The sequence below is a fragment of the Neomonachus schauinslandi genome, chromosome 9 (genome assembly GCF_002201575.2).
Source record: "Neomonachus schauinslandi chromosome 9, ASM220157v2, whole genome shotgun sequence".
NCBI classification, from domain to species: Eukaryota; Metazoa; Chordata; class Mammalia; order Carnivora; family Phocidae; genus Neomonachus; species Neomonachus schauinslandi.
Genome location: NC_058411.1, coordinates 105933949 through 105957986, shown reverse-complemented (window position 1 = coordinate 105957986; position 24038 = coordinate 105933949). Strand labels below are relative to the sequence as shown.

At 42.7% G+C, this 24038-nt stretch overlaps 1 protein-coding gene across 2 annotated transcripts in view; it reads right to left on the bottom strand.

Moving 5' to 3' along the window:
- The window catches only part of MAP2K5 (mitogen-activated protein kinase kinase 5), a 247019-nt gene that overhangs the window by 21027 nt on the left and 201954 nt on the right, over nt 1-24038 (bottom strand). For both annotated transcript variants that reach the window (XM_021693799.2, XM_044917822.1), the window contains 2 exons: nt 18677-18738; nt 15446-15491 (listed from right to left, as the gene is read on the bottom strand). In XM_021693799.2, the coding sequence (XP_021549474.1) occupies nt 15446-15491; nt 18677-18738 (108 nt within the window). The remainder of the gene's footprint in view (nt 1-15445; nt 15492-18676; nt 18739-24038) is intronic.

Sequence of the window (24038 nt, the reverse complement as noted above, 5' to 3'; positions counted from 1 at the left end):
GGCTGGAGACCTTCATGGAATTTCAGAAATGGAATTTCAGAAAGAGCCAGAGGGTTAGGACATTCCTACTGAGAAGCTGGTTCCAGCCAGAGTCTGGTCCAGGTGGAGCAGGCAGAGACCAGCACTGGGTGGTCCATCTGCCTGTGGAGGGGTAGCCTCACCAAGATCCTGCGCTGCTCAGGAACCAACAACAGCTTCGTGCACCCACGGTCCTCACGGGTGTGCAAAGCCCTCCTAGATCAGACCCACCCCACCCAGCTAACCTCACTCCCTTCGTTCCAGCGGTCTTCTTCGCTTTGGCCAGAAGGCAAAGGGTTCCTCACCGTCCTGTGCTTCCTCTGCTCTCAGCTTGTGCTTTTCCTTCTTCCAGAAACCTTTCCCTCTTGTTATTAGCAGTGACGGTGATGATAGCGACCACCATATATTGAGCGCTCATCTTATGCCAACCACCGTGCCAGGCATGTAACATACTTTTATCTCACTTAAATCTCCAGCTTTGTGGGACTCCGTTTCTAAGAGTAAGGAAAATGAGGCTGAGAGAGGGCCATGCCTGACTTCGAACAGCTAGCGAAGGAGGGGTGGAGGGATGGGAGGGGTTGGCCTCCCCTGAGCTCTCACACCAGTTAAGTCAGCAGCACACAGCCCATCCTGCCCTCTCTGAATGTCTCCTGTGGATGTGTCTCATACGCTCCTCCATGACACAACTGTTTCTTATATTCTTTTTGAATCCATCACAACACCTCAGAGATACAGAGAACAAATACTTGTTGATTAACTGTTTCACAATAATTCCCTCCAACAAGATGCTCATTACATTCTACTGATAACAGAGGACAAAAAATTAAGCTTTCTAATGACTGGGGAGGAAAATTCACAGGGGTCTGTCCACCCCCCCAAGAAATTACCAATTCACTGGACACTTGCTGTGAACATCCAACACACATTTACTTCATTCTAACTCACAGTCAGCTCCACTAAACACATTTGTCTTCCAAGAACCTACTAGTTGGAAATGCCCAGAACATTAGATGGACGAGGAAATCACGACCCAAAGAGGCTAAGTGATTTAGTGCTTCACCTGTGTCTAGCACTTTACAGTTTATAAGTACACTTTCACAAAACTCTCATCTTGTTTAAATAAAAACAACAATACTTTAAGATTGGTATCACCACCCCCATTTTACAGATGAAGAAGCTCAGATAAGCTACCTAACTGTTGACTCCCCAGTTACCGAGAGGCAGAGCCTGTACTTGAAATCAGATCAATGTTCTTTCCAGTTTACCATGTTGCTTCTTGTCCACGTTCACGACAGACTCATTTTCAAGATCTAGAGCCCATCTTTGGCCTCTCCAGACTTCACAGACTGAGGACAGAATGTCTGCTCGCTGTCTGGCAACAAATCTTTCCACCTTTCCAATTCTACCATAACGGTTATAGAAGTGAGCAAGGTCACGGCTCCATGCTTGTGCTCCTGCCGTTCTGCTCCCCGGAATGCCGACATTGGACAGACACTTGTGTGCTGTCTTCCCAGCCTCAGGTTCCCTTCTACCTTCTTGACGGACCCTGATCTCCATCTGGCTTCCTATTCTGTGTGACCTAACTACTTTGTTCACATGTCTCCTAAGGCACTCACGGTTTGGCTTCTCTTTCATTAAGTTCTTACCCCCAACTGGTTTTATTGAGATATAACTGACATATAACAATGTATAAGTTTTAGGTGTACGGCATAATGATTTGACTTATATATATAAGTGCGAAACAATTACCATAATAAGTTTAGTTAACATCCATCTTTTAAAAAAATATCCATCATCTTATATAAATAAAAAAGAGCAAAAGAAAAAAATGGTTTTTTTTCCTTGTGATGAGAACCCTTAGGATTTACCCTCTTAGCAACTTTCAAATATGCCATACAGCGGTGTTAACTATAGCTATCATGTTGTCTGTTCTATCCCTAGTACTTATTTATCTTTTTGTACCTTTTGTACACACATTTATCTTATACCTTTCTGACCACTCTCACCTAATCCCCCGTACCAAAAATCTATTTTCTATGAGTCTGTTTTGTTTAAGATTCCACATACAAGTGAGATCATACAGTATTTGCATTTCTGTCTGACTTATTTCACTTACTATAGTCCCCTCAAGGTCCATGCATGTTGTTGCTGATGACAGGATTTCCTTCTTTTTATGGCTGGATAATATTCCATTGTACATATATACTATATCTTCTTTACCCATTCATCAGTCAATGACCCTTAGGCTGTTTCTGGACTTGGCTATGTAGATAATGCCATAAACATGGGGTGTGCAGATATCTCTGACATAGTGTTTTCATTTCCTTTGGATATATTCTCAGAAGTGGAATTGCTGGATCATACAGTTTATTTTTAATTTCCTGAGGAACCTCCATACTGTTTTCCACTGTGGCTGTACCAGTTTGCATCCCCATCAACAGTGCAAGAGGGTTGCTTTTTCTCCACATCCTTGCCAATATTTGTCATCTCTTACCATTTTGGCGAGAGCCATTCTGACAGGTGTGAGGTGACAGCTCATTGTGATTTTAATTTGCATTTCCCTGAGGGTCAGTGATGTTGAGCATCTTTTCATGTACCTGTTGGCCATTCGTATATCTTCTCTGAAAAAAAGTCTATGCAGGTCCTTTGTCCATTTTAATTGGATTGTTTGGTTCTTGCTATTGAATTGTATGAGTTCTCTATATTATTTTGGATGTTATCTCCTTATCAGATATATGGTTTGCAAATATTTTTCCCATTCTGAAGGTTGTCTTTCATTTAGTTCTTTTTGACCATCTATAAATAGATTACTGAACCGCTCCTTGGTGTCTTGTATCAGGCCAGCTGTACCCCTGGTTATTTAAATGCCCCACTTCCACACTGCATTGTAAGCTCCTCTGATCAGCCTCTGTGTTCCCTGCAGCTGTGTAACTCAAGTGGTTGGTCTGGGAACTACTTGCTACAAGATAAGGAACTATGCCACAATGTCAATCGGCACGCAGCTTCCTTCACTGACAAAGTTTTCCTACAAACAAACGTCCGCTGAATTAAACAGAAGCTTTGAGTCACGCTTGATTTATATTCTGGCACAAACTCCTTATCTTGTGTTCAAGAAACAGTTCAGATGCTACTACTAGTCCACGGTCCATATTTGAGTAGCAGTAAATACAGCATCTAGCAATATATTCTGCACATAGAATGGGCTCAGTAAGTTTGCCCAGTTAAAAGAAATTTCTCCCAAACTCAAGGAACAGTATGTATCTCTTGGAAGTTGCTTATTTCTGCAACCATGATGGTAGAACTGAAAAGGTTTGAAAAGGTCCTCGGTTTCTGCAAGAGGTTGACAACACCAAAAAACAATAACGCATAGATTCTCACAGCTTCCCCTCAGATAACCAACTAGCAGACCAAGTGCGAATTTTCTCTCTTCCCGTTTGGTTTGCTTGCACTGAGGTCCAGGCTTCAGCCAGGCACCTGCTGCTGTGTGCAGCCACCAGCTCCTTGCCTCAACCATGGCCCGGCAGCTGCAGGACGAGGCCAAGGTGGGGGGGGACCATAAGGAGTGAGCTGAGCAATCATCCCAGAGGGGCATTTTGGCTTCACAAGCACACTGCTGAAATCCTACATGTTTCTTGGCAGGCTATTTGTGCTTAGTTTTCTTTTTGACTGCAAGAAACAGTTTGACTTCACTGAAATTCTCACAGCCACTATCCCCTGTCCACTGTGCACCAGCAGATACAGCTTTAAGGCAGAATGGTCCCATGTCCATCCTGGCTGCGTGGCTCCAGGCAAATCAATTAACCTTTCTAAGCCCTGGTTTAACACATCAGTTAAATGGGAATAAGAATAACCCTTGTAGTGTTTGTGTGAAGGTCAAATGAGTAATTTATATGAAAGAACTCTGTAAACTCATGTGTTTAAAAAATGGTATTTGTTTAGATTAATTTCTCTCTCTACAATAAATCTGCCTTTTTTAAATGTTAAAGAGCAGAAGCCTTTCTGAATTTATCTGTAGCTCCAAGATGCATGCAATCCTCCTTCCAACTGCTTTCAGGTAAGTTCAGAGAAAATAAGTTGTAGTATGGATTCTGGCTAGTGCATATATTAGAGGGTCTGCTACTTTCCCTTACGATTCAAGCTGTGTTCCACGTTGTGTGCAGAAAGTAATAAGCGCACATAAATAAATGTTCTGCGAGGTCTGCCTTACTTGTCACCGGTTCACAAAGCCTCCCCAGAAAACCCTGGCCGGAAGAAATCTTGCCTTCTGCAGAAAACATTTTACCTGTTAAATTCATATCATTTCAATTCAATAACTATTTAGCGAGCATTCTACGTGAGGCTAGGGACTGGGCTAGATGCTAAGGATACTCAGGTAAATAAGACATGATGTTGTCTTCCAGAAACTCGTAGTCTTGCTTATGGACTGTTACCAGTTGGGTAAACAAGTTCCTGCCACAAAGGGTGAAAAGTGCACTAACAGAGGGACTTGCCAGGAGGAAGGATGCCGTACGACAGGAAGTCAGGAGCCCTACAGAGGCAGGCCTGGGAAGCTTCACAGAGGCTGTCCAGTTAACACTCATTTCCCATCGAAAGCTACTTGTAATCCTCAGCAAGTTTTGGGGGGCTCTTGCAGTGACTGGAACTGCAGGAATTCACCACGTGGACATAAGGAAAGAGCACGAGTGAAGACACAACCATGCGAGAATGCCCCATGCACCTGGGCGCTGTGAGAGCATTAGAGCGCAGGGCTCGTGCGAAGGAGCCCCGTGAGGTGAAGCGGGGCAGGTGTAGGCGAGGGAGGGCCTTGGCCAGTCTCACATTCTATCCAGCGCTTGGCTGTTAATATCCCCATCTTCCCGGCTAGACTGTACGCTGGCTGAGGTCAGGAATCAGGGCTGCTATACGCTTCCTCGGCATCAGGCGGGATGCTCTGCGCTGAGCAGACGCTCGACAATTAAAAACGGCGAGAGCACACTTGGGATGCTCAAGGCATGTTCTCGCCATCAAACAGGAGTAGAATGGGCTTCTGAAATCCGTGTCCGTACCAGACGTGCAGGGGGTTACGATTTCGCCAGCCCTCTAAACCTACCCTTCTGCCTTTTTTTGGTACTTAACCCACTTTCCACATGACATGGTGCCGATGCCTGCACAGGAGAGCTGGACTATTCCCACAGGCAGGAAGGACAGTGTGCCCAGCCCCAGCTCTGCTGACCTCCCTGACAGGGGGACGAGACGCCTGCTTTGGGGAGCTGGTGCCTCGGGCCCTGCACACACCAGCATTGCAGGGTTGCCGATTTGCCTTCCGAGAGTTAGAGCCAGGGTATTCCAGAGGCAAGGCTGTGGCTTAAAAAAAAAAAAAAAATCATGTTTAATTTAAAAATTAGAAACTGGAGCAGGCTGTGAGCACAGGGGTTGATTGAAACAAAATTTAAATTCCTGTCAAGCCCATTTAAACACGGGGGCCCTTCATAGACAATTAGCTGCTCCCTGTGAATGCTGAATAAACTCAGGCCTGGTCACTGCGAGAAGACAGGCACCTACTGTGAGGCACTGGAAAAAAAATTAACTAAAATCAGGCTGTATGAAATATTTCGCCTTTCAGTATATCACAGGGGTTTGAAAGTATAAACAAGACAAAAATCGATTCCTTGGTGCCCTCAAATCAATCCCCCAAAATGGTTAGGGCATCTGTTTCTGCTAAATTTTGTTTACATCGGCAGATTTGCCTTAATTGCAGTTGTTTATCTCTCATCGTCCCTGGGGCCCTAATCTCCCGATTACTAATACTTAACACTCATTTCACATCTAAAGCTACTTCTAATCCTCAACAGGTTTTGGGGGCTCTTAAAATTATTGAAGCCACAGAGGCGGGAGACACAGCCTCTTTGTGAAAGGGACATTTTCTTATCTACTACCAGCTGGGCCCAATCATCACCAGGGATGGTGACAACAAAGGTGCTAAAAGGCTCTTCCACAATCACTGTTGCTCCACTGGGGATTCAGAGGATAAAAAAGGGCTTTGATGGAAAAATCCGAACAAGAGGCGAGAGCAGTCCAGCCAAATAAAGTTACTGTCATAATCAAATGCTGTCAATCACCATGAAAATCCAATTAAAAATGTTTCAGCACAGCCCTCTTAAGTGGAAAAATGTACCCTATTTATACAAATTTTTGTCAACTCCACACCAGTCCCACAATTAGAAAGTCCTATTAATTGAATCCCCCCTCCCCCCACCAAGTTTAAAAAGAGACGCAGGCCACCCAGAAGCCTTCTGAGGGAGGTGAGACACACGCAGGCTACTGGTACACAATTAAGAGTTAATCGGGTTACATTTGAAAATTCCATTTTTATTTGTGCCAAGGGAACCTCTGCACTAATAAACGAATGCTACCAAGCCTCCTACTTCAGAATCAGTGACCATTTACATTGAGAGAACAGAGAAACGGTGAACCAGGATACTGGAAAGAAAGTAGTCCATGCTCCGGCAAATGTCTCTCGGTAGACCAAGACCTAATGTTTAATTCTAATCTTGAAAATTAAATAGAGGACAGAAGGCCCAAATGTCTCTACTGCCTTTAGGCAGTCTCTAAATGGCCACGTGAACCTCAAATTATCTGCAGGCCGATCTGGCCCCCCAAATAACTGTGTGTCTACAAAAGGCCTCACTGAAACCACGAGACTCCCGATCCCCAAAGGTCTCTCTCAAAACTGCTACAAATTAAAAAGCAAACAACCCATTAAACAAATCCAGCTGGTTTCAACTGTAAATAGGAGGCTTCTAATATTTTTCCAGCCCTTGAAATTCCTGGTTAGACTCATTAATTATTGATAAGAACTGCATCTATTTATTGGAGTGTACTCCCAGGAAAACAAGTTCGCTGCCTTCAACAGCAATTCCCAAATCACAGAGACTAGGCTTCAGATCTTTTTATATTTCCCCCACAAATGGCTAAATGTCTCTGGTCTTTTTCAGCTTAATCCATTATTCCCAAGAGTTAGGGGTTGTGGGGGCATGCATCCGATATGCTGATAGATAAAGACTGTGGGCCGCCCCCTGCCGTCAACCTAACCAAGCAAAGTAGGTGCTGGCCAGGTGATCTCCTCTAGGTCTTGGCTCTCTGATACCTCTTGTTTTGGAATTAAATGTCGGAGGCGAATTTGCAAGTGGTCAGAACACATGCCAAAGATCACAGGTGCTGCTGAGTAACACCTGCTTAACAATGTCTTGCTCTTCCCATATCCCATCCCAAGGTGGGGTGGCCAGAACCCTGGTGCCTGCTCTGACTGGTCACACCCATGTTGTACTGGTTGTTAAATAAATTGAATGTTATCCCTGCAAATACTGCAACATCCCCAAATGCCTTTATTTTGGCACCAAATTATTTTACCCAGATCACCTCTGGGTTGAGTCAAACAAAACCCTTTGATTGGACCATGCATTCTAGTGTGGTCAGCCTAACTTATATTGTACATTACAATGTCCAGAGATGGCTTGTTCCTGGGTCAGTTTCCTCATCTTTGCTGTGTGAGTTCTTGGAGAACAGGGGACATATCCTGTTTGTCTATCCATTTGATGTCCAGTACAGGGTTTCACTGAACTGGATGAGAGAGGCTGGCACATGCAAAAAGAGTAAGTGATAGTGAGTTCTCTTCTCTTCTTGTAATTAGATCAGAGACTCGCCTGAATGTCAGTTGTACAGAATGATGCTAGACACTGAATTAGAAGAGCATGATCCTCCTTCAAGGCACTTACAATCTAGTTGGAGAAAAAAAGGCATTAAACTAGTGAGTTTCAACTCCAGCTGCTCCTTGTAATCACCTGGAGAACTTTAAAAATCAAAACAGTGCCTGCTCCCTGGCCCAAGCACCAAAAATTCTTTAATCTGGGCTGGGATCCAGGCACTTTTTTGCCTTTTATTTTTAACCTACTTGGTTGATTCTGAGGAGTTGCCAGCATTAGGAACCACTGTACTACATGGACCAATTTGTGACTAGAAGACGAATACGTAATTTTGTGTAGTTAAGTGCTGTTCCAAGTCAGTGACGGTAAATTCTGGAGTGCCTCAGAGAAGGGGGCAAGCCCTGTGATGGGGAGGAGGATGAAGACCTCTGAGGACGGGGGTGGGGGGGGAATTCCAAACTGAGGCCACCACCCAAATAAAAGAAACTGCCAACGGGCTGAGTGGTGTCAAATGAGGAACTAATGTGCAACACACTCCCAAGACCCAGCTTAGCCCCCTGGGAATATGGCGAGACACCGCAGAGCAACCCCAGTGATCCACTTTACTGCGTCCAGGATAACCAAACTATTTTTGCGGTCAAGGCACCACAGCCTCATTGTGCTGTGAAATGCGATGCTGGGGAGATGACAGTAAGCCCAGGAAAACAAGAAAGACGCATTGCAGGCAGGAGTTCAAAAAACCGCAATCTTAAACAGGCAAATCATCACCATATTAAGAGATCTGACCTGACTGATGGAGGAAAAAAGTTATCCTTAACTGAGAAATTAAAACTGTTAGATCACCATGATCAAGGAGTGACAGATTTTATCTATCTGTATCTCTCTTGCTATGCGCGTGTATATAAATACGCACAAAGACACACACATTTATCTGCTAGAGTCTCGTGAAAAGATTAAGCAGTCACGTCTGTGGAAAAAACAAAGCTTGTTTTCTGGGGTTATAATCTCTCTGTTCTTGCTGAAGTGCTAACGTGTCATCAAAAATTCAAATTAAAGCTGTCTGATTTAGTGTGATCTCAAGCATCCAGGCAGTGATTCTGCCGTTGTAATTATGTGCAATTAAAAAGCTAAAATCAACTTCTGACTAGTGGATTCCTATTTATAAACAGACACAAACAGATGATTTTAATGGCCTTCAGAACTTGAAAATAATAATAATAAAAAAAATAATTCCATGGTTGTCAATTGGACCCTCTGTGGAGCCCCCAGGCTTCTGCGATGCCATCTGTGCCTGAAGGAAATACTTAGCTGAAGTTACAACCCCAGCCAGGGATTCTCCCTGCAAATTCTGGGTGCCTTAGCTAATGAGCTGATTTGTAACTCCAGATGAATAACCAAAAGCAAAAATGATGTCTGCAGGAATGGGTGGCCAGACACACATAGGAGGCTGGCCCTAAGGGTCTGTTTTAAAACATGCTCTTTAAGACACAGGTGATAGCTAGCTGTTGTAAACGACAACCAAGTTCATAATTGCTCATTAAATCGTTAGTATCTTAAGAAGTTTAGATTGCAAGTAGAGTGGGTCCATGAACACTATGCAAGGGGGCTGCTGAAATGTGCCTTTCCTCCTATTTGTGTTTAGGATACAAGCAAGCTCTGGATCAAAAGAAACTGAAACTCACCTTTGGTCCATTTAGTAGACTGTGGTGATAATGTTGAACTTTATCTGAGCCCTGCGCTCCCAGAAAGAAATACAAGATGAGAAATCTCCCCACTCATTTGTTAGCCACAAAGGACCACCCAGCTTTCAAAGAGAAAAGACCCTTTTCCATCCTTCCTCCTGCCTTCCATAAGACTGGTTGATGACTTCCTTGTTTACCTGCCTCCATAACCTTGTCCTACTCCCTTTGACACATTCCTCATTAATAAACATTCTCCATATTGCAACAGCCTGAATAAAATCTTTTTTTTTTTTTTTTTAAGTAGGCTCCATGCCCTGCGTGGAGCCCAGGGTGTGGCTTGAACTCACGACCCTGAGATCAAGACCGGAACTGAGATCAAGAATCGGAGGCTCAATGCACTGAGCCACCCAGATGCCCCTAAAATCTTCTTAATTGTCTAGTGCATTCTGTCTATCCCAGTGATCAAAAGGTTTGGGTCTAACAATGGCAAATGAAACCATTTGTATAAATCCAAAAGTTACACTGGAAGTGCTGGAGAGACAAAAATCTAACCTGGTGATTTCTTCAATTTCTAATGCCCAGTTGATCACATCCACTGATTAAGTGAGAGAACAACCAGCCAAACTATCTGAAAATGTAATTACAATCAGGTTTGGGTACACAGAAAAGCTACCAGTGACAATTTAATAGAGAGGAGTTAAACAAGTTAACAAGTAATTAAATGTTTAAACATTTTTCTGGAGCAGTTTGGTGTTTATTAGCCCCCAAACAATACCACCTCTTATACATGAAGCCTCTTCTGAGAAATGAGATGCCTTCAAGTTTGCAGCTGCTGGGATTTAGATGAAGGGAAAAAAATCTAAAAGCACTATTTTGATTGTAACTGACATCCCTCCCCCAAGATCCACACCTGCTTTTTAGATTTCGAGTTCCAAGATTTACTTGCTTTCTAAGCAAAATGTCAAATTCTGCCCTCTGTGTTTCTTCTTAGTAGCCTGAATGGAAAACCAAAAAAAACCAAACCTGAGAAGATACTGAACGAGGACGCCCTGCTCTGGAATGTACCAGGAAATGCACAAAATAACAGGCATTATTAGAACCTAAGGAGAAATCCCATGTTTTTAAACAATTACTAAAACAGTATAGTAATAGCATAAAGACAATTTCTGCGCCAGCTTGTTTCTTTGAAATTCTCTCTGCCACTGAACAGCTAGAACAGATAATAACTATTAGTAAATCAAACTCCTCTGCAATATCCAGCTGTGCCTCACGCATTTACATACAGATAGAATGGGTATATGTTTTTAATATGTATGTGATCCGTACTTTTACCACAGCCGAAGTGCATGCTACAGAGGAGGAGGAGAATGGGAATCGGATCAGCATGAGATAATAAAGTGGCCTAGATAAAGTATTAGCCAGCGATTGATCTCAAACCGGGATGCTGCTTCTTCTGACCTGATTACTTACTATGCATAGATTCCATTAAATAGAGCTTAGACATGGGAAGCTTCTGGAAATACTCTAAATGCATAGAAGGATCTACAGCACTCTGAACCCAAATTGTAACTGCGGAGGGGTGCCCATGGCCCGTACCCTCCCTGCCTGAGTCAAGGCCCACATTCAGGATAGGCTGGGAGGTTAAAGGGCCACCTGCCAGCTGGTGGGCGGCCCTGCTGAGTCCCACAGGGAGGGCCTTTCCCTTCCCTCCCCTGCGCCAGGCCAGCACCCTCCGAGTGAATGCCTCCCTCCTGAGCTGCTCATCTGGTCCTGGCTGCACTGCACTATCTAACAGAATGAAAAGGCAGCGAGGGGGCTTCACAATCATTCAGGGTCATGGTCCCGTTTGAAAAACTGATGACAGCCCCGATTCCTCTTTTCAGAAAAGAATGCAAATCCCCACCTACATACACGACATTGGATGTAATTTCAGGGGCTCTAACAGACTTCCTTAAGTCAGGGACCCGAGGTCAAGGACTGGTGATCTCTGTCCATCCCCTCCGTTTTGCAGATGAAGACACTCAAAGCTGGGAGGGCATGGGGAGCTACTGACAGGGGAAGGGAAGCGTGGCGGCTTCCCTGCTAAAGCCCAGCCTGACCTTAGCTACCAGAGAACCCTGCAGGAAGACTCATTGGGCAGAAGGAATTCTCTGTGGCTTACATGAGCAAGGGTCTACCCAATAATGTTCCTCACCGTATTCTCTATTCAAGAACATAACAATTTGAATAACAAAGCCAGATCTGAACCTCTCCATCTCAAGCCGTCTGTCTCTGAATTTAGGAGTCTGATTTTTATTTTTTTGCATCCTTCAATTGAATTATTGACATTCTGGGAAAAGGTCTCCATCACCCTTGGTTTTATCATCTTCTCTCTCCTTGCCATGCTCTCGCCAATCCTTTCTGACGGGCAGCAGCTGTCCCCTACTCCACAGAAGCCAAGACATCTCCGCTGCGTTGTCTGAAGCCTGCTGAACATTCTGCCTGCCATCTCCACAGGGCTTCCACAGCCTGGAAACTTTTTTAAGTTTCTGAGTCCTACTTCACAGAGCTGGGGTGGCGCTGACATAGGTCTTTCCTGCGATTTACACCAGGGTGATTTAAAAGTGGGTTCTTTAACAATGGACTCATTTTATTAGGAGAAGAAAGAGTGTGTGTGGGGTGTCAGCATGTTGGATGTTCTTGGCCACCTGCGTGGCTGGATTTCCTTTGTTGGGTTTAACGCTGACTCCCGATTTATGCAATAGCTCTCAAAGGACTGAAGGATGAAGGGTTTGCCTATATTTGAATGGGAGTCCACTCCTGAAAAAAGGGGTGGGTGGGGGTGTTGTTTCCATGTCAGGTCCAAGTTTTCAGACTTGGACTAGGGTTTCTTCTCTAAGAAGAAAGGGTTTCTCCTATAAGAAGTGGAAATTTTTAACAGATCACCCAGCTGGTGGTGAACATGTTGCCTATCTGAACTCCCCCTTTGTGGGTCTGGGACTCCACCAGGCCAATGTCAAAAGGATTTCTGTTCCAAAAGGCACTAGAGGTCTCACACTGCTCTGAAAGTCTGGAGCCTCTATACACTCATGCTTTGCCCAGCCTGTTTCCTTTGCCTGGAATGTCCCCTTGAAAACTCTCTACTAAAATTCAGTCCATCCTCCAAAGGCCCTTTTCAAATGCTACCTTCTCCAGGTAGCTTTTTCCATTTCCCCCAGTGAATCCCCACAGAACTCTGTAGTTCTGAGTTACTTTATTTTAGCAATTTGCATACTTGCTGTATTCTCTGCAGGACTGTATGAATGTGGCTTATTCTTCCTTGTATCTTCTGTTGAGTCTAGCACAGGACTTTGTACATCACGGTCTATAAATATCTGCTGAACTGTTTATCTGGTTCTGAGATTTCCCAAGATGATGTGGATGCTACTGATGAGACTTCTGAATGAGTTCTTTATGTAGCTTAATGGCTACATGCCAGAAACATGTATCAGTTCACATGAACCCTAGACTCCCCAAAATGTGAGCGTTAAGGGAATTTCTTGGTCCAGCTTTAAAATACTTCCACTTAGAACACAAAAACTGATAACCATCTCAGGAACAACCACACAAGGTAGAACCAAACAACTAAACACCTAGATGAGTCCTAACACTGGGATTTTACTGACTTCAAGAATCTAAACTTGAGTTTTACATTTCATCTTTAAGACTGACATGGTCAAAAATCGCAAAGATGATGGTTTTAAGACTGGGCTATTCTGGATATAAGGTAACCACACCAGATAAAAAGACAAAAACTGCTTGCATGCCCACTGTGCACATGGCCCACCCCTCCCTGCAGTCTGATTTACTTAGGCAGGGCTTGCTGTGTTCACCGGTGGTCACAGCCACACCAGAGTTCCCTGGTGATGAATCTGTAACTCTCAGTGTTTCCACCCAGGTCCATTTCTGATTTCCTTCCTTTGGTTTGGACAGTCCTGTAGGCCTCACAGTCGACGCGGCCCAGGCTGTGCAGACCACATCAGTGCCCTGCTGGCTGGCGCTACGGTGCTAGGGAGATAAACTGCTCTTTTTTGTGAAAGGCAGGCCTTCACGCACAGTGACAAATGTCCTCTCCAGTTCATGCATTCCAGAGGATGTTCTCAGCTTCCAGATGGGAGTACCATCAAATAGGTTGTAGGCGGAGAGGGAAAAGGAAAAATTAAAGCCATTAATAGGCAGGAAGAAATAAAGAAGCTGGTTCCTTAAGACTGGGCTCCTTGGACGTGACTCAGGTTCCTCAAGCCAGGTACAACCTACTTTCTTTCCCATCCCCTATTTGGCTCAATATTGTGGTCAGAGGCAGGCAGGGCCCTACCCTCTTGACCCCAGGAGCCTCACACACGTTCCAGGTTCTCTGCCTCCTCACAGAGCCCCTTCTAAGCCAGGGTGCCTCACTAGCGCTGTACCTAAGGGGATATGTTCATTTAAATCCAACTGGGAGCAGTACTAAAAATGTTAAATTAACTATACGATGGTGCTTCCTGTGACTGAATTTTTCACTGTACTTTACTGATTTATTGATATTTATTAATTAAAAATGTGGGACAGCACATACCAGGGTGTACAGCTATAAAGAGAGATATCGAACTATGTATCGCTTGTCTCCCCACCGCCACCCCCCCCCCCAGCCTTATATACACTTCCTTCTCAGGCACTGAAAGTGCTCACCCTTTAGCCTTGTCTTTATGCCTTACCACCCCGGAGTTGTGTTCCTTACTAAGACATACATCCATATGCATTTATGGATGTATGTGCGTTCCGCAGTGTTTTATTTATACGTGGCCAACTCATTGCAGCACTGAAACATGCATTTACAAACAGGTATCTGTTTTATGAAACCCTATTCCTTTGTTTTAATAGCTGAGCTATCCAGCCATAGCATAATAATGTACAAGGTAAATGGGTTTCCATCTCTAGAACCTGTTCCAAGTTTTCTCAAATGTGACTAACTGCAAGAATTTCCCAACCATCAAAGAGACGCCACCGCCAAAAGACCAGTTTATTCCAGACATGAAACCTGCACAGTTATAAATTGCAGAGGTTTTTAGGGGTGAACTTTAACTTGAAACTACCCTGAAAATGGAGATTTGCTCCAGGGGTAACGCGAGGGAGAAAGCTACCTTCCTGGAAAGCACTCATGATGCAAAAGGGAAACATCCTGTTATTTTATACTCCAGGATGAAATCTGTATTGTACAGAAGAAGTTTGGGTACTTAGGATGTTTATTAGGATGGTGTACAACAGATGAACACCTCTGAGCTGGTACCTGTAAAATGCTTATTGTTTAAAGTGGTGAAAGAAAATTGGTCGGGATGTGCTCTGAGTGCAATAATCTAAAGACAGGGAATGGTATATACACAAAACATGAAAAGAACAGACTATAATTATTATTTACTAATGCTCGATCCTGGCATTCTTCTAACAGCTTGTGCATTGTCAAATCAACAATCTGCACTAAATAAATGACCATTTGGGAATTGCTAGGGAACGTCTCTGTTCCTCTCCCTGCTCGACTAAAAACTGTCATTTGCAATCAAAGAAAGCAGCCTTGGAGCTGAGAACACAGCACCCGCAGCCTTATAGTTGTCTCTTTCTGAGGAAAGACCAAAGATTCACATTAACTTGATCTTTTGCAGCCAATCTAATTTCATTCTGCATGAATCCAAGAGGACTCCACGTCACGTTCAGAATCTCCTGCAGGACTGTGCTAAAAACTTAAAATGCTGACTCACTTTTCTGTTACCAATCCTCTGGATTCTGAGAGGCTGTAACAGCAAATGAGGACAAGGAGTAACCCAGATTAACTTGTGACCCTTGAGTGTGAGGCGAAGGAAGAGAGTTCTGGCTTAAGTTTCAAAATGATGGTGGGTTTTTAAAAAGTAAAAACTACTATTGAGCTTCAAAAACACCTACCCAAATGGAGTAAGTAATTCGGCCTCTCTAGAGCCTGTGGATGTTTTAAATGCCATTCTGGTTCTTTTAACAGAATGTTAAGCACAGATATATGACCAGAGAATGCTCATGTAACTAAAAAAATGTACTTACCATCAGGTCCTCAGGTGCTGGTCTTTCTTTTGGTTGTTTTCGCATGCTGTAAGAGGAAGAAAAGCTCATCATTATCTAGATCACTTATGGATTTGTGCTATACTTTCCACTATGGACTATTTTCCCTGGAATCTGAATGATTTCAAATTCACCATGTTCAGTTCTTGGCCAAAGTATCAGCATATATTCCCTTTCTTTTATTTGGGCCTTTAATTAATCAGATTTGGGGGGAATCTCATGAATCAGAAACACAATTGGGGGGGGTTGTTATTCTCGCACTACAGATGAAGAATGAATTTAAATTTACCTAATTCCATTTTTGAAATAAATGTGGGAGAAAAAAAGGAGCAATATTTCTTCCTGACTCAGTTTTCAATTTATTTCAAACTTAAATCTAGGGAACAATAGACTTCTTTTTTGGTAACTGGGATAAGGTAATAATAAGAAAAGAAACATGACTATCAGGTCAAATGAGAAAACATTTTATTCCTTCATTACGGCTCTGAATAACAAGTAATACATAAAAGAGGTTAGGAATCTAGATAATGCTACAAAATTACAAATGGGCTGTTACATTAGCTCAACTTTTATTTATTCTGGCTATGATGCAAGTTGATATTCATTAAACAGCTGGGGAGGAGTTAAGTTTGTTTAAGCTGCTTAAAGACTCATATTCCTCATACAAAATATTTCTTGTCTTACATGCAATAAGTATCATCAGTAGCTGCATCATGTACAAAGCTACATGATGAAGCACTCACATGGGGGACTGATGTGACTATGAGTAGCTACCTATTTGGTGGCCGTATCTATACTAAACTCAAGAGTGTCTATGGGATGAAGTCATGAAAAGAGACTGCTTCTTCTGTTACTTCAAAATCACACAGATGCTTTTTCTTTCTACAAGGCAACCTCTAACAAGCACGAGGAAAACCCGTCATATGATCCCTGCATTTGCTGACAGTATATATATATTTTTTAAGTAGAGACTTAATGATCATTTGGTAAATAAGAACCATAGTTATGAACCATTAATGACATCGAGGACATTTGCCTTCCCTATAAATAACCATATGCACCTCTCAAATACTGCATCCATTAGCAAGTAATTCAAGCTGTCTTGCCAGTGGAGTTGGTAACGTCACTAATCTGACATTCCAAAGTAGCTGTATCTCTTGGGAAAACAAGGCTATTACCCACTATCATTTCTGTTTCGGCTTGACATCTGTGGAAATTTCAACACAGGTTATCCCTCCCCCTGTCTCCATAAAACTTTTACATAGCAGCTGATGAATTTTTTGGACAGAAGGAAGGCAAGGCCTTATCTGTTTTTCCCCGTCTGCCCAGAACCTGCCCCACCTCCAAGTGGGTCTCAGGCCACACAGTGAGCTGCAAAGCCGTCCCCTCACAAATCCCACAGCGTCGGGCGGGTGATGCCCAAACCAGTGTTCCGGGCAGCTTAGGAATGGCACCATTTATTTTTCAATTTCTGCATTTCAAAATGGGGCATTTTGAGCACATCCCATGATGTGCTTCTGAGTGTTTCTAGGAATTCCATGTAAAGGAAATTAAGAGAGATTAATACGAATTTCTGGATAATGGCTCTATATTGTTGATGAGCTCAGGATTCCAGTGTTCAACCGATATATATATGTTTTTTCCAACATGGCATGCTTTGGAAATAAAATGTCTGCAGGGTAAAAATAGTTTTTAAAAGCTACAGAATATTATATAAGTATTTTAAATAAATAGAAACAGTGTTAATAAAATTTTTAAAGTCAAGGGAAAAAAAATCTCTTCCTCACATATTTTTCCATGGAGTATAAACCGTATGAGACATTTTTATTAAGAGGTAACATATTACACTTAGTCAAAAAGGTGATAAAGCTTGACATTTATATTAAGGAATATTTCTTGGCTTCACTTTAGTGCAATCATCAGATGGATCATGGTGGGGAGGGGAAGGGGACAGTGCACAACCAGTTTGGTTTAGCAAGGACTCCCGATTGCACCATTTCGAGGCACCACAGGAACGAAGGGTTCATTTTCCACCACTGAATATGACTCTAAAGGGGTGATGAAATGGAATTTGGTGGATGAGGGGAAGGAATGTAGAGGTGGTTATAAGAAAGTTCCAGAATGTCCAGAACAGTTTCTGGCTAGTTCTGTCTCCTGCTTTGTGGTGATCATTGCTAGGCTCCCAATTTCCTTCTCTCTCTCCATCTCCTTCTCTGTGCTAGGGCGAGGGAGAGGGCAGGAGGGCAGTGGAGCAATGAGGCCGTCCATGGCCACCTGGGTGCTGCTGGGTGGGGAAGAGGCAGGTGGATGATGTGAAAGGGGGAACCTCGTTCTACTGAGGGAAAAGGCAGAGGGCTGGCAAAGAAAAATGCCTGTTTCCTCAGGTGTAAAATGACCCGGGGTTGCCTGGAGGCTATGAGGGCCCATTTGGTCTGAATCCTGTGGTTCTTCCCAGTTCTTTAATGGTTCAAGTGGGCCTAATGGAACTCTGTTTTCATAGTCTTTCAAACATCAAAATTCACTGAAATGGACACCAGTATTGTGTTTAACATATAACCAAAGATAAAAGTTATTTACTGAAGGGGCGCCTGGGTGGCTCAGTTGGTTAAGCGACTGCCTTCAGCTCAGGTCATGATCCTGGAGTCCCTGGATCGAGTCCCGCATCGGGCTCCCTGCTCGGCAGGAAGTCTGCTTCTCCCTCTGACCCTCCCCCCTCTCATGTGCTCTCTCTCATTCTCTCTCTCTCAAATAAATAAATAAAAAATCTTAAAAAAAAAAGTTATTTACTGAAAACCCGATGGATTAATAAACTATGCTGCTTCCACTAAGTGACAGACAGTTTTATGGGTAACTGGAGGTTACATTAATAAAAATAAGCTTCATATGTCTGTTCAATAGGGGCTATAAAATTGTGTATTTCTTAAAAAAAAAATTTGATAGCAACAGTATCTGTGCTTGAAGAAGTAGCCCGATTCTCAGCAGTTTATTAAAACAGGAAAAAAGCCTCTAAAGTACATTTACGACCCTTTGTGTAAATAACGTTTACATAATTTAAACAATTTCTTCAGATTTGCTGCCCCATCTGCCCAAGGCCCCGAAGTCCCTCCCGTCTCCAAGAGGAAGCAGGGAGAGCCATAAGGTCTCACGGAGCCGCAGAGTTAATGGCATGTATCATTTACATTGAGGGCATGGCATGTTTGCAAACGGGCTCACCACTGAGTGATGAAATGTATAAATGGCTCGGAGAACTCTCCAACCGGAAGGACGGGCGAATCCTGGGATGGAGGAAAAACAAGTCACCAAAAGTCACAACAATTCCTTTTCTTCCTTTATATGCACCCCCCCCCACCGCCCCCCAAGGAGCAGGATAAAGATGAATCTATAGCAAGGATTCACCACCATGTGGAAAGGAAAATAAGGCCTCATCCAATTAAAAAGGCTGTCTACACCCTCTCCCACATGTTTACGTAAAAATGCCAAATTTAAAGCCACACACATTTTACAATGGTGAGAAACACGAGAGCCAAGAGGGAGGGGAGGTGAAAACAGGACAATGATAGCCACAGGGTAGGAAAGAAGGTACGAAAGTGTAAATGAGAAATTAATGATTATTTAAGTAACACACAAATGGTCTTGTAATTAACAAAGAGCTGTGAAATTATTCTTGTGTTGACCTTTGTTTCTTTTACTGGATTTGCTATTTATTTACATTTGTTTGTATATTCAACTGCTCTTAACTGCTTGCTGAATCAGTTGGGTCAGGTTCGTTTTGTTTTTGTTTTTTATTTTAATAGAAAGGCTTTTATGGGGGAAGCTGTTTCCTGAAAAGGAATTTTAGCCTGTTTGCCAGTCTGGGCAAACTTGTCATGTGAGAGAGGCAGTGAATTAAGGACACAATGAAAAACTCCCACCTTGACCACCAAACAGAACTGGGGTGGAGGTGGGAGCCACTTAAAAGAGCAGGAAACAACACGGCCACAAATGACAACCACTGAGTAACACAGGGAGCAAACCCCATTGCCATTTGCAAAGGAAGGCTTTAAGAATTTAGGAGTTTTTCCAAGAATGACAGAGAGCGCCACTGTGTTTATAGTGTAGCGGCTCAGGATGTAATGAAATTACACTGCAGAGTACTTTAACAGTCATCTCATTAGACCTCCAGTTGGAACAAGACAGCCACATAACGTAGGCAGCTGCAAATGACTCCATTCCCATCTATTCTCATTTGCTATTAAAAATACCTTTCGGCGGCTTTTTTCCTCTCTGACATCCCTACACAAAGTGCCCTGCAAAGTATGATACATGCACCTATTTAAATTAACAAAGGAATGACTTATTTTAATCTCACTGTGCTTTGGAGTGCTTTGGCCATTTGGATGAGCAATATATCATTACATACAACCTTCCAGCGCTGCAGGCAAGAAACTCAGAGCATGCAGCATTTGGTGGGAGCCAAACAATTTCTCTAGCACACAACTGTGTCAAATGCATGCATGTATTCATTATTGAGAACGAGAGGAAATAGCTTTGATGTAGTGGAAAAAAGAAGATGATAAAAGCACCTCTGCAATATGCGTGTCATTATCAATGGTGGCAGATAGATACAATTGCACAGCCTCCTATGTGATTAGTAAATATACATATAATTGCTGTGGCCAATTATCAGAAAAATGAGATCGGTAATTACAAGACAGAAAATTAACTAGAACTCTTATTAAGGCTTTGTTTCCAATTCAAACAATTGGAAACTGCTGGAAAATACAATTAAATCAAAAGGAACTGAGGTGGTCAAAGCAGCCAAAAAAAAAAAAAAAAAATCCCAAAGAGGTTAAAAGAAACTGAATGTGAACAAAATGATCCTTAGACTTTGCCTATCTGCCTCTTTGAATTTACTCTATTCATCTAGAGCAGGAGAAGGTTAGTAATCATAAACTTAAAATTCTCATCAGTAGAGAAAGGCTTCCAAGAAGAAAGGAAAACAAAGGAAAATGGGAGTGAAATAAAATCTTGCCAAGTTCAAAGGATTACATGCAGGCATTACACAGAGAGGACATGAAAAACAGGGGGCTGATGAAACCGTCCACTCAGAAGAAACAGGCACGCGATAATATGACGAGTCTTTGATAAACGTACTATAAAATGGTCACAGAAGTCCCATTGGTTTGAAGAGCAAAAATAAAACATGATATCAATTTCAGCCTGGCCTCTTTTAGGAAAGCCATATATATATCACTGTGCCTGCAAGATTCTACAAGGCCCAGTTCAAAAAAATGACATTTCACTGTCTCAGAAACTATTAGTAAAAAAACGGTTCAAAGTCTGAGGTGCCAAAACTATGGACTCTGATCAAGTAGTTAGTCCTCCAAGTCATCATTTCCGAAATTCTTTTGGAGGCTCTAGTACTGGAAGTGTCTGAGTAGTAGTTGATTTAAAATGCAACGTTTAGGAAGATAAAAGCCTACTGCCTTAATGTGGCTGAATATTTACTAAGATGGTTAAAATTCTGGACCGGTTTTCTACAAAGATCCTAGTATAAAACATGATGCTAATGTGGGCCTCATTTCAAAGTATGATACCAAGAGTAAATTAATGAATTATAGACTAGGCAACTTGATGAAGATGTCATTTTAACATGGATGAGAAACAAAACGAGGGAATGTGACATCTTTGCATGGGTAGTTAATTTTATTTAAGACCTGATATTGTAGCCTGTTAAGTTCCTCATAATATAAAACTAAGGAACACTGGGTGGTACCCATGAATAATTTATTTCACTTTGAAAATGCCAGCCCAAGTCGACTTTACAGAACCGCAGAGAGTGGAGTCTCATCTCAGGGGTGCCTGGAAAGAATCACTCATCAGAGATGTGGGGGAAATTCTAATCTTAATGCATAATGCCAGATATTTCTTTTCCTTTTAAAATCCGTGTCTCTTGCATACCTCAAAGGAGAATTTTCTGAGACACAGAAGACTGACTGGTGGGGGGCGAGGGGGGAGGTGGTCAGAATGTCACGCACAAACATGGGGCGGAGGGGTGAGCAAAGGAGTCCTTCGAGAGCCTCCCACTCCACAAAAGCACACAGGCTGTTAACACTCCAAAAGAAAACAAATGAAGAGACCTGACGGTGTTCACCACACTGGGAGGATTTTAAAGAATACTTTTCTCATTTTTAAGCAAGTAAAATCAGAAGTTTGTTTAGAAGAGCATTGTAGAACACCTCCGAGAACCTGCCTGTTTCTTGATGGAATTCAAATCTGTGCGAAGGAGGGGGAGGCTGAGTGGAGCTGTCCCAGTTTCCCCCGCAGCTCCCAGGGAGGGGGAAGTATCCAGTCCACCGCTGGGTTAGAGGGAGCCTGAGGACCGTGTCAAGGGGTTCAGGGATCTAGTAAAGTCCTTGCTGCTACTCATCACAAACGTGTTCTGTGAAACATGGGTTCAGGGAAGATGAACAAATACATTTCAAAAATATAAACACGAGCTGGATAAGCAGTTACACTAATAAACTCTCAGGCCTGGCTGAAACCGACTCTCAACTCTTAATAAAAGTCACTCTTTTTAAGACCCTGGGTGCCATACTTCACCTTAAGGGCTTTTTTTGGGGATGCTTTTCTGTTGAGCTTTCTAAGCACAGAGGTATGGAATGAAACAGTGGACACAACCTTAACCAGAAGCCTTAATCTGAGATCCTAGTCCCAAATCAACTTTAGAGTCCTGCTAAAGGGACACAAGCTGGATCTTGTTATCGAGCCGGCAACTGTTACATAAAAACAGCTGCCGTAAACCATTGCAGTAAGCAATTCTGGTCATCAAGGAGGACAGTCTCCAAGTCTCAGAGGTTTCAGTAACTACCTGGTCAGCCCCTTTTGCTAAACAACTGGAACACAAGCACGTGGCATGCAAGAGAACAGCGAAGGACAATGGGAAAAAAGTTTGAGTGATGCCTTTGCCTTGTGAATAATGAACAGTTCAGGAAGGTCAACCCATTACAACTGAAACTGTTTAATTATTAATTATGCACAATCTATGAGCAAAAGGACAAGTTCAGAATGTTTAATGTATGCTAACTTCAACTGGACTCTCTCTGGGTATTTTGTTATTAGCACTTGTCAGCAAGGTACTCAGGCATAAAAAAAGGCAAGCAGCAGAAAATCTGAGAGCGTGTGTGTGTGTGTGTGTGTGTGTGTGTGTGTGTGTGTGTACCTACACACTCAAAGAGCAGGGGAGGGGAAGAGGGAGAAGGAGGGCTGATTCCAATCACTGCTGTTGCTAGTTCACTTGCAGACTAACTATGCCAATAAACACACTTTGTGACCTTGAGAGCAGGCAGATAGGCTGGGTACTCCAGATACAGAAAATATAGATGAGGCAAACGCTTTTGAAATCAGTTACTTAAAAGAGAGATCATTATTTCAAAGGCATAGTTTTTTTGTTTTTTTTTTTTTTTTTAAAGATTTTATTTATTTATTCATGAGAGACAGAGAGAGAGAGAGAGGCAGAGGGAGAAGCAGGCTCCCAAGGAGCAGGGAGCCCGATGCGGGACTCGATCCCAGGACCCTGAGATCATGACCTGAGCCGAAGGCAGACGCTTAACCATCTGAGCCACCCAGGCGCCCATAGTTTTTTTGTTTTAAACTATGATGTTTCTTGGCTTTGGAAAGACCCAGGACAATGTTTGTGCATGTACGTGCACCCACATGTGCAGCACATGCATGAGTGCATGGAAAATGGGTAGAATCTGAATTCAGCGGATTATATCAATGTCAATTTCCTGGTTGTGATATTGTACTATACTTATAAGCTATTAACACTGGGGGAAACTGGGTGAAGGGTAAACAGGCTCTCTCCATAGTAATATTATTTTTAAATTATTATTATTGTTTTTTTTTTTTTTTAGAGAGGGAGAGGGGAGGGATAGAGGGAGAGGGAGAGAGAGAATCTTAAGCAAGCTGCATGCCCAGTGCGGAGCCTGATGCGGGGCTCGATCTCACGACCCTGAGATCCTTATCTGAGCCACAATCAAGAGTCAGATGTTTAACCAACTGAGCCATACAGGCGCCCCTCTCCATATTATTTCTTACAACTGCATATGAATCTCAAATGATGTTGAAATAGAAAGTTTAAAAAGAAAAAGGTAAGGAACTATTTTTAAAAACTCTGATGAGGTCCAGATTCTTGGCGAGCTTAGCTTTGTGTAAGGGGAAATGCTCATATAACTACTCGATAGAAAAAAGTTAAGGGAACTTTGCCTGAAAAAATATACCTGCGTATTTAACGTTTGCCTTTAATTCCTAATTACAGATAATAACAAAACCTGACAAGGATATGGTAGTTAATTCAAACATTGTTAGGGCATAGACATAAAGTGCTATATAATAAAGATGATAGTCATTCATTGCTTATTTACTGGTTTGTTCATTGAGTAATTTTCTTGACCACCTACCATGCCAAAGGCTCTGAGCCTGGCATTGTGGGATGACTAATAATTAATCCATAACCTTAAAGAATTTGTGTACTATTCAGGGGGACAAGATGTGTACCACTAATAAACAGCCCTGCAAGATGGAGGAAATGGCC